This window comes from Salvelinus fontinalis, chromosome 6 (assembly GCF_029448725.1).
Source record: "Salvelinus fontinalis isolate EN_2023a chromosome 6, ASM2944872v1, whole genome shotgun sequence".
Lineage (NCBI taxonomy): Eukaryota > Metazoa > Chordata > Actinopteri > Salmoniformes > Salmonidae > Salvelinus > Salvelinus fontinalis.
Window position 1 is genome coordinate 73,153,812 of NC_074670.1, and position 18,095 is coordinate 73,171,906.

At 46.7% G+C, this 18,095-nt stretch overlaps 1 protein-coding gene across 2 annotated transcripts in view; it reads right to left on the bottom strand.

The window, feature by feature from the left end:
• LOC129858691 (serine/threonine-protein phosphatase 2A 55 kDa regulatory subunit B beta isoform-like) overlaps positions 1-18,095 on the bottom strand; it is a 99,607-nt gene that overhangs the window by 39,856 nt on the left and 41,656 nt on the right. For both annotated transcript variants that reach the window (XM_055928018.1, XM_055928019.1), the window contains exon 2: positions 231-328. In XM_055928018.1, the coding sequence (XP_055783993.1) occupies positions 231-328 (98 nt within the window). The remainder of the gene's footprint in view (positions 1-230; positions 329-18,095) is intronic.

The window sequence follows — 18,095 nt, forward strand, 5'->3', positions numbered from 1 at the left end:
AGAGAGAGAGAGAGAGAGAGAGAGAGAGAGAGAGAGAGAGACAGAGACAGAGACAGAGAGAGAGACAGAGAGAGAGACAGAGAGAGAGACAGAGACAGAGACAGAGAGACAGAGAGACAGAGACAGAGAGAGACAGAGACAGAGACAGAGAGAGACAGAGAGAGAGACAGAGACAGAGAGACAGAGAGACAGAGACAGAGAGAGACAGAGACAGAGACAGAGTTTCATACCTCCTGTTCTCTCTGGAAGACCACCACTCTTCCTCCTTTGTCCCCTGTGGCCAGCAGCTCCCCCGAAGGGTTAAACTCCACCGTGGAGATGATGTCAGCTAAAACCAAACAGAGACACAGGGATAATGTACCACAGGGATAATGTACCACAGGGACAAAGCAATACATGGATAATGTACCACATGGATAATGTACCACAGGGATAATGTACCACAGGGATAATGTACAACAGGGACAAAGCAATACATGGATAATGTACCACATGGATAATGTACCACAGGGATAATGAACCACAGGGATAATGTAATACGGGGATAATGAACCACAGGGACAGAGCAATACATGGATAATGTACCACATGGATAATGAACCACAGGGATAATGTAACACGGGGATAATGAACCACAGGGACAAAGCAATACATGGATAATGTACCACATGGATAATGTACCACAGGGATAATGAACCACAGGGATAATGAACCACAGGGATAATGAACCACAGGGATAATGTACCACAGGGATAATGTACCACATGGATAATGAACCACAGGGATAATGAACCACAGGGATAATGTACCACGGGGATAATGTAACATGGGGATAATGTAACACAGGAATACTGAAACATGGATAATGAAAAACAGGGATAATGTACCACAGGGACAAACCAACACATCTATAATGTAGCACAGGGATAGTGTGCAACATGGATAATGCAACACATGGATAATGGCCCACATGGATAATGCATCATAGCGATAATGTAACACATGGATAATGTACCACAGGGGTAATGTAGCACAGGGCTAATGCCCAACAGGGACAATGTATCACAAGGATAATGCAACACAAGAATAATTGACCAGAGGGATAATGTACCACATAATAATATATCATAGGGATAATGCACCACGTGGATAATGTACCACAGGGATAATGTAACATAGATACACTACCGTTCAAAAGTTTGGGGTCACTTAGAAATGTCCTTGTTTTTGAAAGAAAAGCACATATTTTGTCCATTAAAATAACATCAAATTGATCAGAAATACAATGTAGACATTGTTAATGTTGTAAATGACTATTGTAGCTGGAAACGGCTGATTTTTTATGGAATATCTATTTAGGCGTACAGAGGCCCATTATCAGCAACCATCACTCCTGGGTTCCAATGGCACGTTGTGTTAGCTAATCCAAGTGCATAATTTTAAAAGGCAAATTGATCATTAGAAAACCCTTTTGCAATTACGTTAGCACAGCTGAAAACTGTTGTCCTGGTTAAAGAAGCAATTAAACTGTCCTTCATTAGACTAGTTGAGTATCTGGAGCATCAGCATTTGTGGGTTTGATTACAAAGACCTTTCTTCTGAAACTTGTCAGTCTATTCTTGTTCTGAGAAATGAAGGACGCGAGAAATTGCCAAGAAACTGAAGATCTTGTACAACGCTGTGTACTACTCCCTTCACAGAACAGCGTAAGCTGGCTCTAATCAGAATAGAAACAGGAGTGGGAGGCCCCGGTGCACAACTGAGCAAGAAGACAAGTACATTAAATTGTCTAGTTTGAGAAACAGATGCCTCACAAGTCCTCAACTGGCAGCTTCATTAAATAGTACCTGCAAAACACCAGTCTGGCCTTCTAGGCAAAGAAAAAGCCATACCTCAGACTGGCCAATAAAAAGAAAAGATTAAGTTGGGCAAAATAACACAGACACTGGACAGAGGAACTCTGCTTAGAAGGCCAGCATCCTGGAGTTGCCTCTTCACTGTTGACGTTGAGACTGGTATTTTGCGGGTACTATTTAATGAAGCTACCAGTTGAGAACTTGTGAGGCGTCTGTTTCTCAAACTAGACACTCTAATGTACTTGTCCTCTTGCTCAGTTGTGCACCGGGGCCTCCCACTCCTCTTTCTATCCTGGTTAGAGACCGTTTGCGCTGTTCTGTGAAGGGAGTAGTATACAGCGTTGTACGAGATCTTCAGTTTCTTGGCAATTTCTCTCATGGAATAGCCTTCATTTCTCAGAACAAGAATAGACTGACGAGTTTCAGAAGAAAAGTCTTTGTTTCTGGCCATGTTGAGCCTGTAATCGAACACACAAATGCTGATGCTCCAGATACTCAACTAGTCTAATGAAGGCCAGGTTTATTGCTTCTTTAATCAGAACAACAGTTTTCAGCTGTGCTAACGTAATTGCAAAAGGGTTTTCTAAGGATCAATTAGCCTTTTAAAATGATAAACTTAGATTAGCTAACACAATGTGCCATTGGAACACAAGAGTGATGGTTGCTGATAATGGGTCTCTGTACACCTATGTAGATATTCCATAAAAAAATCACCCGTTTCCAGCTACAATAGTCATTTACAACATTAACAATGTCTACACTGTATTTCTGATCAATTTTAAATTATTTTAATGGACAAACTTGTTTTTCTTTCAAAAACAAGGACATTTCTAAGTGACCGGTAATGCAGTAGTGTATATTTTCACACAGAGATTACAGTAAACAGCACAAAGACACAGAGACACAGAGACACAACCAGTGAGAACATTTGATACATCTTAAGATATTTTTTCTTGTTGTGAAAACAAATGTTCACCCATTTTCTATTTTCCATAACTTAAATGAAAGCTGAAAGCTTCAGCTTGCCTTATAGCTCAACTTCTTTTATGGGCAAAATATCTAGGAAACAAAGGGTTGCCCTGGTGACCCAGATAAAAGGAGGAATATGGGTAAAAGATGTGGGTTAAACAAGTGCCTGAAACCGGTCTGAAACTGATTGTGTTATTTCATCTAATTCATCCCAATCATCAGACTAAAATAGTCTGGCAATCAGCCAGGTAATTAACTTAACGATCCTCACACAATCAGTAACTCATCAGTTCAGTAGCAGATTTAAAGCACTCTATGATCACACTATCAATGCGATTAGTTTCCTCTAGGAATTAAGCAGCTCCTTTTCCCCCACAGGGGCCATAGTGGTGAAGTATTCCCTAAAGGACCTAGACGTTCGCAAGTTATTATTACATCCAACCAGACGTCTTCCATCCACAGACACATTTTAAGGACACTGCTTTACGACAGATTTCAACTGATGCACACAGCCAATTTTATAGACACCAGTCCAGTGCATTTGTCTCCTCAGCCACTGAAAATAGCTCAAACCAATACATCTCTCACATCAAGCATCCAAAACAAGCTTTTTGGGGTTTCTAGACTGTAACACAGACAGACAACTACCTGAGACACCTCCTCCTCTCCTCCTGAAACACATGCTGAAGAGACAACAGCTCTGCATCTAAACAACCTGGAGATGGATACGTCTCTCAACGTCCAACTGGTTTGTTCCCAACAGCTCTAACGAGACAAATACAAAAACCCAGACAAAGAGGGTAGAGAGAGCTGTAGTTAGCTGTACATGTACGCACACACACACCAGAGGAGGCTGGTAGGAGGAGCTATAGGAGGGCGGGCTCATGTTAATAGCTGGATAGAAAGAAATGGACACTGGGACCGAGGCTTCCTACCATCCAGGACCACTATACTGTTTATTGTCTATCCTGTAGCCTAGTCATTTTATCCCTACCTATACAGTATCTACCTCAATTACCTCATACCCCCTGCACATAGACTCAGTACTGGTACTCCCTGTATATAGCCAAGTTATCATTGACTCAGTACTGGTACTCCCTGTATATAGCCAAGTTATCATTGACTCAGTACGGGTACTCCCTGTATATAGCCACGTTATCATTGACTCAGTACTCCCTGTATATAGCCAAGTTATCATCGACTCAGTACTGGTACTCCCTGTATATAGCCAAGTTATCATCGACTCAGTACTGGTAACCCTGTATATAGCCAAGTTATCATCGACTCAGTACTGGTACTCCCTGTATATAGCCAAGTTATCATTGACTCAGCACTGGTACACCCTGTATATAGCCAAGTTATCATCGACTCAGTACTGGTACTTCCTGTATATAGCCAAGTTATCATTGACTCAGTACGGGTACTCCCTGTATATAGCCAAGTTATCATTGACTCAGTACTGGTACTCCCTGTATATAGCCAAGTTATCATCGACTCAGTACTGGTACTCCCTGTATATAGCCAAGTTATCATTGACTCAGTACTGGTACTCCCTGTATATAGCCAAGTTATCATTGACTCAGTACTGGTACTCCCTGTATATAGCCAAGTTATCATCGACTCAGTACTGGTACTCCCTGTATATAGCCAAGTTATCATTGACTCAGTACTGGTACTCCCTGTATATAGCCAAGTTATCATTGACTCAGTACGGGTACTCCCTGTATATAGCCAAGTTATCATTGACTCAGTACTGGTACTCCCTGTATATAGCCAAGTTATCATCGACTCAGTACTGGTACTCCCTGTATATGGCCAAGTTATCATTGACTCAGCACTGGTACACCCTGTATATAGCCAAGTTATCATCGACTCAGTACTGGTACTCCCTGTATATAGCCAAGTTATCATTGACTCAGCACTGGTACTCCCTGTATATAGCCAAGTTATCATTGACTCAGTACTGGTACTCCCTGTATATAGCCAAGTTATCGTTACTCATTGTGTATTTATTCCTTGTGTTATAATTTTTCTATTATTTTCTCCCTCTCTCCCCTTCACCATCTCTCCCCCTCTCCATCTCTCCCCTTTCATGTTCACCATCTCTCCCCCTCTCCCATTCACCATCTCTCCCCCTCTCCATCTCTCCTCTCTCCCCTTCACCATCTCTCCCCCTCTCCATCTCTCCTCTCTCCCCTTCACCATCTCTCCCCCTCTCCATCTCTCCCCTTTCCCATTCACCATCTCTCCCCCTCTCCCCTTCTCTCCCCCTCTCCATCTCTCCCCTTTCCCATTCACCATCTCTCCCCCTCTCCCATTCACCATCTCTCCCCCTCTCCATCTCTCCTCTCTCCCCTTCACCATCTCTCCCCCTCTCCATCTCTCCCCTTTCCCGTTCACCATCTCTCCTCTCTCCCCTTCACCATCTCTCCCCCTCTCCTTCTCCCCCTCTCCATCTCTCCCCTTTCCCGTTCACCATCTCTCCCCCTCTCCCATTCACCATCTCTCCCCCTCTCCATCTCTCCTCTCTCCCCTTCACCATCTCTCCCCCTCTCCATCTCTCCCCTTTCCCGTTCACCATCTCTCTCCCTCTCCCATTCACCATCTCTCCCCCTCTCCATCTCTCCTCTCTCCCCTTCACCATCTCTCCCCCTCTCCTTCTCCCCCTCTCCATCTCTCCCCTTTCCCGTTCACCATCTCTCCCCCTCTCCCATTCACCATCTCTCCCCCTCTCCATCTCTCCTCTCTCCCCTTCACCATCTCTCCCCCTCTCCATCTCTCCCCTTTCCCGTTCACCATCTCTCCCCCTCTTCCATTCACCATCTCTCCCCCTCTCCTCTCTCCCATTCACCATCTCTCCCCCTCTCCCATTCACCATCTCTCCTCTCTCCCCTTCACCATCTCTCCCCTCTCCCCTTCACCATCTCTCCCCTCTTTCATAATCTCTCATTTGCCATCTCTCTCTCCCTTCCCTCCCTCCCTCTCTCATCATTAACATATTAAGCCAGTGAGGGGTAACAGTTATTGATGGAGTCTTTTAACGAGTTTACACTCCGACACGTCCTCCTTCAATCATCTCAGTGAATGAACAGAACCACTGAAGCAGAGACCATGTAGACACCAGACATAATCTTGATGGAGCTCTTCTCAAAATGACCTGTCTCAATACAAATAACCTAAAACCGGAGCCTTCCAATCAGAGAATCACATGATATCATGGTGTACTGTCATTCCTTTGTGTTTCCTCTTGGTCTCTTTATAAAAGATGAGTCCAACATATGTGACTATGTCCGCAGGTTTATTGCAGACATTTTGGTCATTTCAGTAAAAAGTAGGACACTACTTTTACCCATGGCCCATAAGGCCAGACGTAGTGCACTATATAAGGAATTGGGTGCCGTTTGGGACTCAGACAATAAGTGAATAAGGTCTATAAATCCTGTAGGTCAGTCAGGTGTGACACAGCCAGGGTCAGAGGTCAGTGAGAGACATCAGACAGATGCACTCTGACGGCAAACATCAATCGCTGGCAATAACACAGAAACAGCAGTGGCCCGTCAGACACAGAGGCACGCTAACCTAGCCCCTCAGACACAGAGACAGGACCACCAGTCAGGAAGGGCAGGGATATAATCCTGAGAACACACTAAAGTCTGGGGTCATCAGAGGAGAACGTTGGTAGTGGGGCGACCTAGTAAAATAATCTATATGTGACTGAACAAACAGAGACTAGGTGAAATTGACACGAACTCCAGCTAAAATAGTCTGCTAAAACAGCCTCATACACCAGCTAAAACATTTGTCGTGTTTCACATCCTGATCTGTTTCACCTGTCTTTGTGCTTGTCTCCACCCCCCTCCAGGTGTCGCCCATCTTCCCAATTATCCCCAGTGTATTTATACCTGTGTTCTTTGTTTGTCTGTTGCCAGTTCATATTGTTTGTCAAGCCTACCAGCATTTTTCCCATTGCTCCTGTCTGTTTCTAGTTCCTGTTTTCTACTTTTCCTGTTTTCTACCATTCTGCCGGCCCTGACCCTGAGACTGCCTGCCGTTCTGTACCTTTTGGACTCTGATCTGGATTACTGACCTCTGCCTGCCCTTGAACTGTCATTTTGCCTGCCCCCTGTTCTAGTAAAAAAAAATTGTTACTTCGACACTGTCTGCATCTGGGTCTTCCCTGAAACGTGATAATACGAACTGGCCATGACTGACCCATTAGACTCGGACCAGCTCCGCAATGCCATCTCCTCCCAAGGAGCCACCATTGGAAGGCACCAGGAGTTGCTTCGTGGTCTTATGGAAGGTTTCCAGACCTTGGCTGAACGCCACGGCCGAGTGTTGAACATGTTGCTGGAGCAATTCCACGGGTTGTTTGTTAGGCAGCCTACCACGACGGTGACCTCCCAGCCCCTCAGTATACCGGTTGTTAGCAGCCCTGCCTCCCCGGTGTCCCGGGAACCCAGCTTACCTCCCCCGGAACGCTTCAATGGAGAGTCGGGCACCTCTCGGACGTTTTTCGCTCAGTGTTCCCTCATCATCAGAGCTGCAGCCCTCCTCCTTCCCCTCGGACTGCTCTAAGATAGCGTACCTCACCACGCTGATGTCCAGGAGGTCTCTCGCCTGGGTTACGGCAGTATGGTAACAAAAGTGGGCCGTATGCTTCAGTCTGGAGGAGTTCGTGGCGGATGTAAAGAAAGTTTTCGATGCTCCATTGTCCGAGAGAGAGGCTGCCCGGAAGTTTCTCCAGTTTGCCAAGACTCCCGTAGTGTGGCAGACTACGCGGTGGATTTCCGCACGCTAGCAGCGGAGGGTGCCTGGAACCCGGAAGCGCTGATCAACATGTTCCTGCACAGAGTAAAGGAGGAAGTAAAGGACGAGCTGGCAGCCCGGGAACTACTGACGGATCTCGACTCGCTCATCACCTTAACCATTCGGATCGATGGTCGACTACAGTAATGAAGGAAGACAAGGAGATTTGATTTCACTCACCCAACCAAGGATTCCACCTCGCCTCTGAGGCATCCCGGAAGTCCCAGATGGCTCTGTTGCCAAGAGAACCTGAGGCTATCCGAGTTCCCCAGAGAGTCTCCGAAGTCTCCCGATTCACCTCTTCCCAAGCCAATGCAACTAGGCAGAGCTAGGCTGTCTCCAGCCGAACTGCTACACAGGCTTCACACTAAGAGTTGCCTGTACTGCGGGACTACTTGTCATTTCATCTCCACCTGTCCACTAATACACCAGGCTCACCGGTAGGAGTGAGTACTCTGGTGGGCCAAACAGATAACTTTTCCTCTCCCCTTACTCACACCCCTTTTCATAACATTTTGCTGTGGGGGAACCAGTCAAAATCTCTCCGGGTACTCATCAACTCTGGGGCCGATGAGAGCTTTATGGATGCTACCCTGGCGTCCGAGCTGGGCATCTCCACTCAGCCACTCTCCATTCTCATGGAGGTTGGACGGGCGCTCTACAGGCCGGGTCACCCACAATACCACCGCAACCTATGTGTGTCAGGGAACCACAGCAAGACGATCCAATTCCTGCTCACTATGTCTCCTCAGGTTCCCGTGGCATTGGGATGCTCTTGGCTCCAGTGACACGATCCACTTATTGACTGGTCTGCTGGTGCCATCATGGGCTGGAGCCCATTCTGCCACGCTCATTGCCTGAAGTCAGTGCAGCCTGCCCAGGGATGTCTTCCTGGGGGCTCGGAAGTTTCCCAGGACCTCCGGGAGGTGTTGAGTAAGGCCCAGGCCACTTCGCTTCTGCCGCAGCGACCCTATGACTGCGGGATTGACCTTCTCCTAGGCACCACGTCGCCCCGGGGACGACTGTACTCTCTGTCGGGTCCGGAGACCAAGGCTATGGAGACCTACATTGAGAACTCCCTTGCTGCAGGGTTCATCCGTCCTACTGCCTCCCCCACCTGTGCAGGGTTCTTCCTGGTGGAAAAGAAGGCCAAAACCCTGCACCCGTGCATCGACTATGACATCAGAGAAGTGCAAATTCCATCGCTCCACCATCCCCTTCCTGGGTTACATCATCACTGCAGGGACTGTACAGATGGATCCCGGGAAGGTGAGAGTGGTGGTGGATTGGCCCCAGCCTACATCCAGGGTGCAGGTGCAACGTTCCCGGTATTCACCGTGGTTACAGCAACCTGGCTTCCCCCGTCTGCACTCACCTCTCTCAAGGTTCCGTTCACATGGTCCCCAGCTGCTGACCGGGCGTTCCGGGATCTCAAACACCGTTTCACCACAGCTCCCATCTTCTTTCATACTGACCCGTCCCGCCAGTTTGTGGTGGAGGCCGATGCTTTGGATGTCGGAGTGGTGGCTGTCCTGTCCCAGTGTTCTGCCCTGGACCTCAAGTTACATCCCTGTGTCTTCTTCTCCCATTGCCTCAACGCCACAGAGAGGAACTCCAATGTGGTAAATCGTGAGCTTCTCACAGTGAAAATGTCATTGGAGGAGTGGAGGCACTGGCTGGAGGGGGAGGAATATCCATTAATTGCGTGGACCGACCACAAGAACCTGGAATATCTCTGCACCACCAAGCGTCTCAATTCAAGGCAAGCTAGCCCAAGTTGGCCCTGCTTTTCTCCTGGTTCAATTTCTCCCTCTCATACTGAACGGAATCCAAGACTATCACGCCGCTATAGCCCCACGGCTACAACCCCAGAACCCGAGACCATCCTTTCCGCCTGGCGACGGCACTCAGCTGGGGAATAGGGAAGCATGTTCGTGAGGCGCAGCGTTCCCAGACGGGGGCGAAGGATGGTCTCGGGTTCCGGGGTTGTAGCCGTGGGGCTATAGCGGCGTGACAGCGCATCCAGACCGGATGTTTGATCGTGACGCAGTTCGCTCCTCGGTCCTGGAGTGGGCCCACTCCTCTAGGCTTACCTGCCACCTGGGCTCCTGTCGGACCCTGGCCTTTGTGCGACAACGCTTTTGGTGGCCTACCATGGTTCTTGATGTCTCCACGTTCGTCGCCGCATGCACAATTTGTGCAAGGAACAAGACTCTTCGGCAAGCTCTGGCTGTTCTCCATCAACATCTGCCTGTCCCTCACCGTCCCTGGTCTCACTCCCCCCGTCTGATGGCAACACCACCATTCTGACAGTAGTGGGCCGGTTTTCCAAACCTGCCCACTTCATTCCTCTCCCCAAACTACCCTCGGCCAAGGAGATGGCCCAGCTCATGGTGCAGCACGTCTTCCGGATTCATGGACTCCCACTGGACATGGTCTCCGACCGGGGTCCTCAGTTCTCGTCCCAGTTCTGGAAGGCATTCTGCACACTCATTGGGTCATCGGCCAGCCTGTCCTCCGGGTTCCACCCCCAGTCTCATGGCTAGTCAGAGTGAGCCAACCAAGACCTGGAGACGACTCTACACTGCCTGGTCTCTGCCAACCCCACCACCTGGAGCCAGCAACTAGTGTGGGTCGAATACGCCCGCAACACCCTTCCTTGCTCTGCCAATGGGCTCTCGCCCTTTGAGTGTTCCCTAGGTTATGAACCCCGCTCTTCCCTGAGCAAGAGGAAGAGGTCGGCATACCTTCGGCCCAGATGTTCGTCTTCTGTTGCCCCGTACCCTCTGTATACATCCCACTTTCATGTGTCTAGAATCAAACCCATGTCTCAAAGCCCTTTCTCTACTGTTGACCTGTTGTATTGCCTGCCCCCTGTTCTAGTAATAAACTTGTGTTACTTCAACACTGTCTGCATCTGGGTCTTCCCTGAAACGTGATAGTTGTGTAAGAAGCCAACATGGCGTGACTGTGGAGAGACAGTTACGTAAGTGTGCTGTTATATTAGGTAGAGAGAGGGTAACTGGCAGCGGAGTGCCGTGCCAATGCCTTCTGTTAGACACATGGGAACACTGCACTACACTGCGCTGCCTGCGTCAATGGAGAATGCTAAAGTATTCTCTCTCTCTCTCTCTCAAACACAAACAATGTTATATTTGGGTCCAACAAGACCATTACCTTGGCCTGCTCTCTGGAAGGCTAGATGGCTTATGCTTGTACGCTACGTGAGGTTCACACACATACACTTTAACATTATATCTAGACAGCATTATATCATCATGGATCTTATTAATGGAGAGAAACAGATCATTAACCTGATTTCTATCAAATCTGTCCAGTGGGAGATATACAAGATTGTGTGTGTGTGTGTGTGTGTGTGTGTGTGTGTGTGTGTGTGTGTGTGTGTGTGTGTGTGTGTGTGTGTGTGTGTGTGTGTGTGTGTGTGTGTGTGTGTGTGTGTGTGTGTGTGTGTGTGTGTGTGTGTGTGTGTGTGTGTGTGTGTGTGTGTGTGTGTGATCAGACTCGAGGGACAGATGTTATTTCTCCCCTTTGACACTTTATTACCTGATAGATACCTAACAGAGAGAGAGAGAGAGAGTGAAAGAAAGAAAGACAGAGAGAGTGAGAGAGAGACAGAGAGGAGGGAGGGAGAGGGAGAGAGGGAGGAGAGGTGAGAGAGAGAAAGAGAGAGAGAGTGAGGAGAGAGAGAGTAAGAGAGAGAGAGAGAGAGAGAGAGAGAGAGAGAGAGAGTGAGGTGAGAGGGAGAGAGAGAGAGAGAGAGAGGAGAGTGTAATGTTTACCGTTCATTTTTTTGTTTATTTCATTTTAGTTTATTATCTACTTCACTTGCTTTGGTAATGTTAGCATATGTTTCCCATGCCAATAAAGCCCTTGCATTGAATTGAATTCAATGGAATTGAATTGAGAGACAGAGAGGAGAGAGGGAGAGAGAGAAAAAGAGAGAGCACAAACTACTAACAGAGAGGGGCTATACTGATGGAGTTACTGTTAGAAACATCCCAGCACTAAACCATTGTCTTTGTCTCTGCTGTTTTCATGTCTCACAGCTATTCATCTGGGCTGTCTTCTCAAAGGTTATACAGTCTAAGCTGAGAAGTGGGTCTCAGTGAGTTAAGCGACCTTATAGAAAAACATTCTGTGACATTTGTTCCTGGACAGACCACAGGAAAACAGAAATGGTTTATCAGAGCCAACAAACACATCCAATTGAGAAACACAAAAAGGTCAAATACGATTTAACCTCCCAAGGCAGTACAGAGAACATATTAGATATGTACTCTCTCTTTCTCAAAGAAGCACTTTGTCATTCTCTTTAAGCTGTGGTTGCACAGTCAGCAAAAATAGAAATTCCAAAGAGTTTATTTTAGAGACCATCGCCAATGGATGAATGGCAATACTCTGTAATGTCCTACTGTACACGATGTGGGTGGAACTATCCGTGGTACTCTGTAATGTCCTACTGTACACGACGTGGGTGGAACTATCCGTGGTATTCTGTAATGTCCTACTGTACACGATGTGGGTGGAACTATCCGTGGTACTCTGTAATGTCCTACTGTACACGATGTGGGTGGAACTATCCGTGGTACTCTGTAATGTCCTACTGTACACGATGTGGGTGGAACTATCCGTGGTATTCTGTAATGTCCTACTGTACACGATGTGGGTGGAACTATCCGTGGTACTCTGTAATGTCCTACTGTACACGATGTGGGTGGAACTATCCGTGGTACTCTGTAATGTCCTACTGTACACGACGTGGGTGGAACTATCCGTGGTATTCTGTAATGTCCTACTGTACACGACGTGGGTGGAACTATCCGTGGTATTCTGTAATGTCCTACTGTACACGATGTGGGTGGAACTATCCGTGGTACTCTGTAATGTCCTACTGTACACGACGTGGGTGGAACTATCCGTGGTATTCTGTAATGTCCTACTGTACACGATGTGGGTGGAACTATCCGTGGTACTCTGTAATGTCCTACTGTACACGATGTGGGTGGAACTATCCGTGGTACTCTGTAATGTCCTACTGTACACGATGTGGGTGGAACTATCCGTGGTATTCTGTAATGTCCTACTGTACACGATGTGGGTGGAACTATCCGTGGTATTCTGTAATGTCCTACTGTACACGATGTGGGTGGAACTATCCGTGGTATTCTGTAATGTCCTACTGTACACGATGTGGGTGGAACTATCCGTGGTATTCTGTAATGTCCTACTGTACACGATGTGGGTGGAACTATCCGTGGTATTCTGTAATGTCCTACTGTACACGATGTGGGTGGAACTATCCGTGGTATTCTGTAATGTCCTACTGTACACGATGTGGGTGGAACTATCCGTGGTATTCTGTAATGTCCTACTGTACACGATGTGGGTGGAACTATCCGTGGTATTCTGTAATGTCCTACTGTACACGATGTGGGTGGAACTATCCGTGGTATTCTGTAATGTCCTACTGTACACGATGTGGGTGGAACTATCCGTGGTATTCTTTAATGAATCCCCATTAATATTTAATTCCACTGCAGACTCAATAAAACAGCTTATCAGGAAATGAAAAACCTAATCAGCAGCTGGGGAGAGAGGGCTGGGGCACACACACTATACACACACACACACACACACAGCTTGCAACTAAACCCAACACACACAGACACACATGCACTCACTCACACTCACTCACTCACTCACTCACACACACACACACACAGCTTGCAACTAAACCCAACACACACACAAACATGCATGCACTCACGCACACACACACACACAGCTTGCCACTAAACCCAACACACACTATACACACACTACACACAAACATGCATGTACTCACGCACATGCATACACACACACAACAACCCTCTGTAATGCAATGTGTTCCCCACCCCTAACACCCATGCCCTCTCCTAAAATGTGAGGCATAACATTTTGAGAGTGCTTTTTCATGAATAATGGATGCAGCCCTTGGGCAGAGAGAGACTGAGGCAAGGGCTAAGTCTTTTTATGATGGGGTCCTAAAGTGTAGCCTGGGGGCATTTGCATCTCCTCCTCCTCTCTTCCACCTCCCCGTCATACCGACCCTCAGTGGGATTGTGTCTGGCCAGCTTCTCCAGTAGTGACACTGTATTAAAATTCAGCAGAGAAAGAGAGAGAGAGAGAGAGAGAGAGAGAGAGAGAGAGAGAGAGAGAGAGAGAGAGAGAGAGAGAGAGAGAGAGAGAGAGAGAGAGAGAGAGAGAGAGAGAGAGAGAGAGAGGTAGTGGTTGTTATACACACAGAGAGAGAGAGAGAGAGAGAGAGAGAGAGAGAGAGAGAGAGGTAGTGGTTGTTATACACACAGAGAGAGAGAGAGGAGAGAGAGAGAGAGAGAGAGAGAGAGAGAGAGAGAGGTAGTGGTTGTTATACACACAGAGAGAGAGAGAGAGAGAGAGAGAGAGAGAGAGAGAGGTAGTGGTTGTTATACACACAGAGAGAGAGAGAGAGAGAGAGAGAGAGAGAGAGAGAGAGAGAGAGAGAGAGGTAGTGGTTGTTATACACACAGAGCGAGAGAGAGAGAGAGCGAGAGAGAGAGAGAGAGAGAGAGAGAGAGAGAGAGAGAGAGAGAATAAAATAGGCCGATACCCGCTCATTTGACCTAGATCTTCTGCACTGATTATGTCAGACCTAGGCCCTGACAATAAATATCAGTAATACTAAAATAGTGGTGTTCCAAAAAAGGTAACTTCCACAAAAATGTAAACTATCTGAGAGACAAGGCAAGAAGGGCTTTCTATGCCATCAAAAGGAGCAGAAAATTCGACATACCAATTAGGATCTGGCTAAAAATACTTGAATCAGTTATAGAACCCAATTTCCCTTTATGGTTGTGAGGTCTGGGGTCCACTCACCAACCAAGAATTGGGACAAACACCAAATTGAGACTCGGCATGCAGAATTCTCCCAAACTATCCTCAGTGTACAACGTAAAACACCAAATTATGCACGCAGAGCAGAATAAGGCCGATACACGCTAATTATCAAAATTCAGAAAAGAGCCGTTAAATTCTACAACCACCTAAAAGGAAACGATTCCCAAACCTTCCATAACAAAGCCATCACCTACAGAGAGATGAACCTGGAGAGAGTCCCCTAAGCCAACTGGTCCTGGGGCTCTGTTCACAAACACAAACAGACCCCACAGAGACCCAGGAAAGCAACACAATTAGACCCAACTAAATCATGAGAAAACAAAAAGATAATTACTTGACACATTGGAAAGAATTAACAAAAAAACAGAGCAAACTAGAATGCTATTTGGCCTTAAACAGAGAATACACAGTGGCAGAATACCTGACCACTGTGACTGACCCCGAATTAAGGAAAGCTTTGACTATGTACTAACTCAGTGAGCATAGCCTTGCTATTGAGAAAGGCCGCCGTAGGCAGACCTGCAAGAGAAGAAAGGCTATGTGCTCACTGCCCACAAAATGAGGTGGAAACTGAGCTGCACTTCCTAACCTCCTGCTGAATGTATGACCATATTAGAGACACATATTTCCTTCAGATTACACAGATCCACAAAGAATTAAAAAACAAATACAATTTTGATAAACTCCCATGTCTATTGTTTATTTCACTTTTGTTTATTATATATTTCACTTGCTTTGGCAATGTAAACATGTGTTTCCCATGCAAATAAATCCCCTTAAATTAAATTGAAATTGAGAGAGCGAGAGACAGAGAAAGAGATGACACATAGATTATGTCCTCCCAGTTTAGACTTTAAGGTCATTGTTCTGATGGCTAAATTTAAAGGGACAAAAATACATGTCAATCCTGTAGTTGAATCCTACAGCTGTCTGCATCCAGGTCTCAGGGAAATGGTCACGTTGGAACCCCAGCTGTCTGCATCCAGGTCTCAGGGAAATGGTCACGTTGGAACCCCAGCTGTCTGCATCCAGGTCTCAGGGAAATGGTCACGTTGGAACCCCAGCTGTCTGCATCCAGGTCTCAGGGAAATGGTCACGTTGGAACCCCAGCTGTCTGCATCCAGGTCTCAGGGAAATGGTCACGTTGGTACCCAGCTCCCTGCATCCAGGTCTCAGGGAAATGGTCACGTTGGAACCCCAGCTGTCTGCATCCAGGTCTCAGGGAAATGGTTTCGTTGCTACCCAGCTCTCTGCATCCAGGTCTCAGGGAAATGGTCACGTTGCTACCCAGCTGTCTGCATCCAGGTCTCAGGGAAAGGGTCACGTTGGTACCCAGCTCTCTGCATCCAGGTCTCAGGGAAATGGTCACGTTGGAACCCCAGCTGTCTGCATTCAGGTCTCAGGGAAATGGTCACGTTGGAACCCAGCTCCCTGCATCCAGGTCTCAGGGAAATGGTCACGTTGGAACCCCAGCTGTCTGCATCCAGGTCTCAGGGAAATGGTCACGTTGCTACCCAGCTCTCTGCATCCAGGTCTCAGGGAAATGGTCACGTTGCTACCCAAATCGTACCCTATATCAAGGCTATTCAACTGGTGGCCCGCGGGACAGATCCGGGCCATTTATTCATTTAGACTGGCCCTTTGATCAATTCTGAACATTAACAAAAGATCTGCAAAAAAGCTACGACTCTCAGGAACACGTACCTGTCTTCTGTTTTCCTGTCTGATGAAAGCTACGACTCTCAGGAACCCATACCTGCCTTCTGTTTCCTGTCTGATGAAAGCTACGACTCTCAGGAACCCGTACCTGCCTTCTGTTTCCTGTCTGATGAAAGCTACGACTCTCAGGAACCCGTACCTGCCTTCTGTTTTCCTGTCCGTTAGAAGGGAGTGACTAAGGGAAATGAATTCAAAGCATGCTTCCTTCAAACTGGAATTTGGCATTATCTTTGTATTATTTATTATTATGCTTAGTTTTCAGATGATTTTAAAATGACCTTTAAGAAGCATTTAAAAGTTGTTTAAATCAAATTTTTAAAATGGTGAGGGAGAGTTGTGCATTTTCCTTTTCAATGATTATCGATTTTTTGGGTTGGCCTTCGACTCACGCTGGTTGAGCACCACCCACTTCTTTCCTAATTACTTTTAGCAAAATGTCAATTTAAGAAAAGTGCTTTATTGATGTGTGTGTGGGTGTTGCTTTTTACACAGTTCTTCTGATGAGGAATCGCATGTGGAGAATGTCCACCCCTCCCTGAAATGATTTGTTTTTAATACAACCGCTCCCAAGTGGCTCAGCAATCTAAGGCACTGCTTCGCAGGGTGAGAGACGTCACTTCAGACCCTGGTTCGATCCCGGGCTGTATCACAACCGGCAGTGATCGTGAGTCCCATAAGGCAGCGCACAATTGGCCCGGCGTCATCCAGGTTTGGCCGGGGTATGCCGTCATTGCCGTCAACTGACTTGCCTAGTTAAATAAAGGTAAAAAAATACAAATCAATATAGTTGAATAGTCCATCCCTATATAGTGCACTACTTTTACCCAGGGCCCCATGGGAAATATAGGGAATAAGGTACCCTTTGAGATGCAGTCATGTTTCTACTCCAACCTTGGGTTTGGAACAGAATCATTATAATGTCCTTCAATATGTATTCTGCTGTGAATATGTTCTTCCATTCCTTGCATTTGAATTATTTCAAGTTTTTTGTGTGTCTGAGTGTGTGTGTGTGTGTGTGTGTGTGAGGGGGAGGTTGGGCATGTGTGTATGTGTGAGGTGATATGAAGACATATAGCAGGAGTGTTACATCACTATTAGCAACATGTCATCTGTGTGCGGCTGTATGCAAATAAGCTGGAATGTTAATTTTATTTTTTTCCCAGGCTCCTTTGCTCAGTCTTCACAGCCCCAAGAGGCCTTTCTTTCCAACCCAGAGTGATGAGATGAAAACCTAGGCTTTCTATCTGTCTCCATTACACAGGAGAAAAGCATGTATTCCATCTCGCAGTCCATCCAATGAAAAGCAGTAGAAGAGTATTAGTAGAATGTGCCAGAGACATTTTAAGTACATGGTGACAAGGAGTGATTGATGATAGGATGTTTCTTCTTCTCTCATTCAGCAAAAACACATTCAGTTTGACCTCCTGCAAGTCATTATGGGTATTGGGATCTCATGGGTCCCTATGGGGACACCTCTTGGACACTACACACACAACCCACTGAGCCGTGGGATTGGTGCAAACTAAAGGTCAGCGTGTGACATCATTCAAACATTACATGGATAAAATGAGCTGTGAGTACCTGAGGGAACTATTACCAACAGCTGATCTGACCTCAGCTCGGACCTAAGTTTCAAGTTGTATTAGTCGTATGTACAGGATACACATGGTATACACCGTCCAACATATGCCTAACACAGTTTCCTTCTGGACAATGCAGCAACAATAAGACATAAGAAAGTGAAGTGTGTGTGTGTGTGTGTGTGTGTGTGTGTGTGTGTGTGTGTGTGTGTGTGTGTGTGTG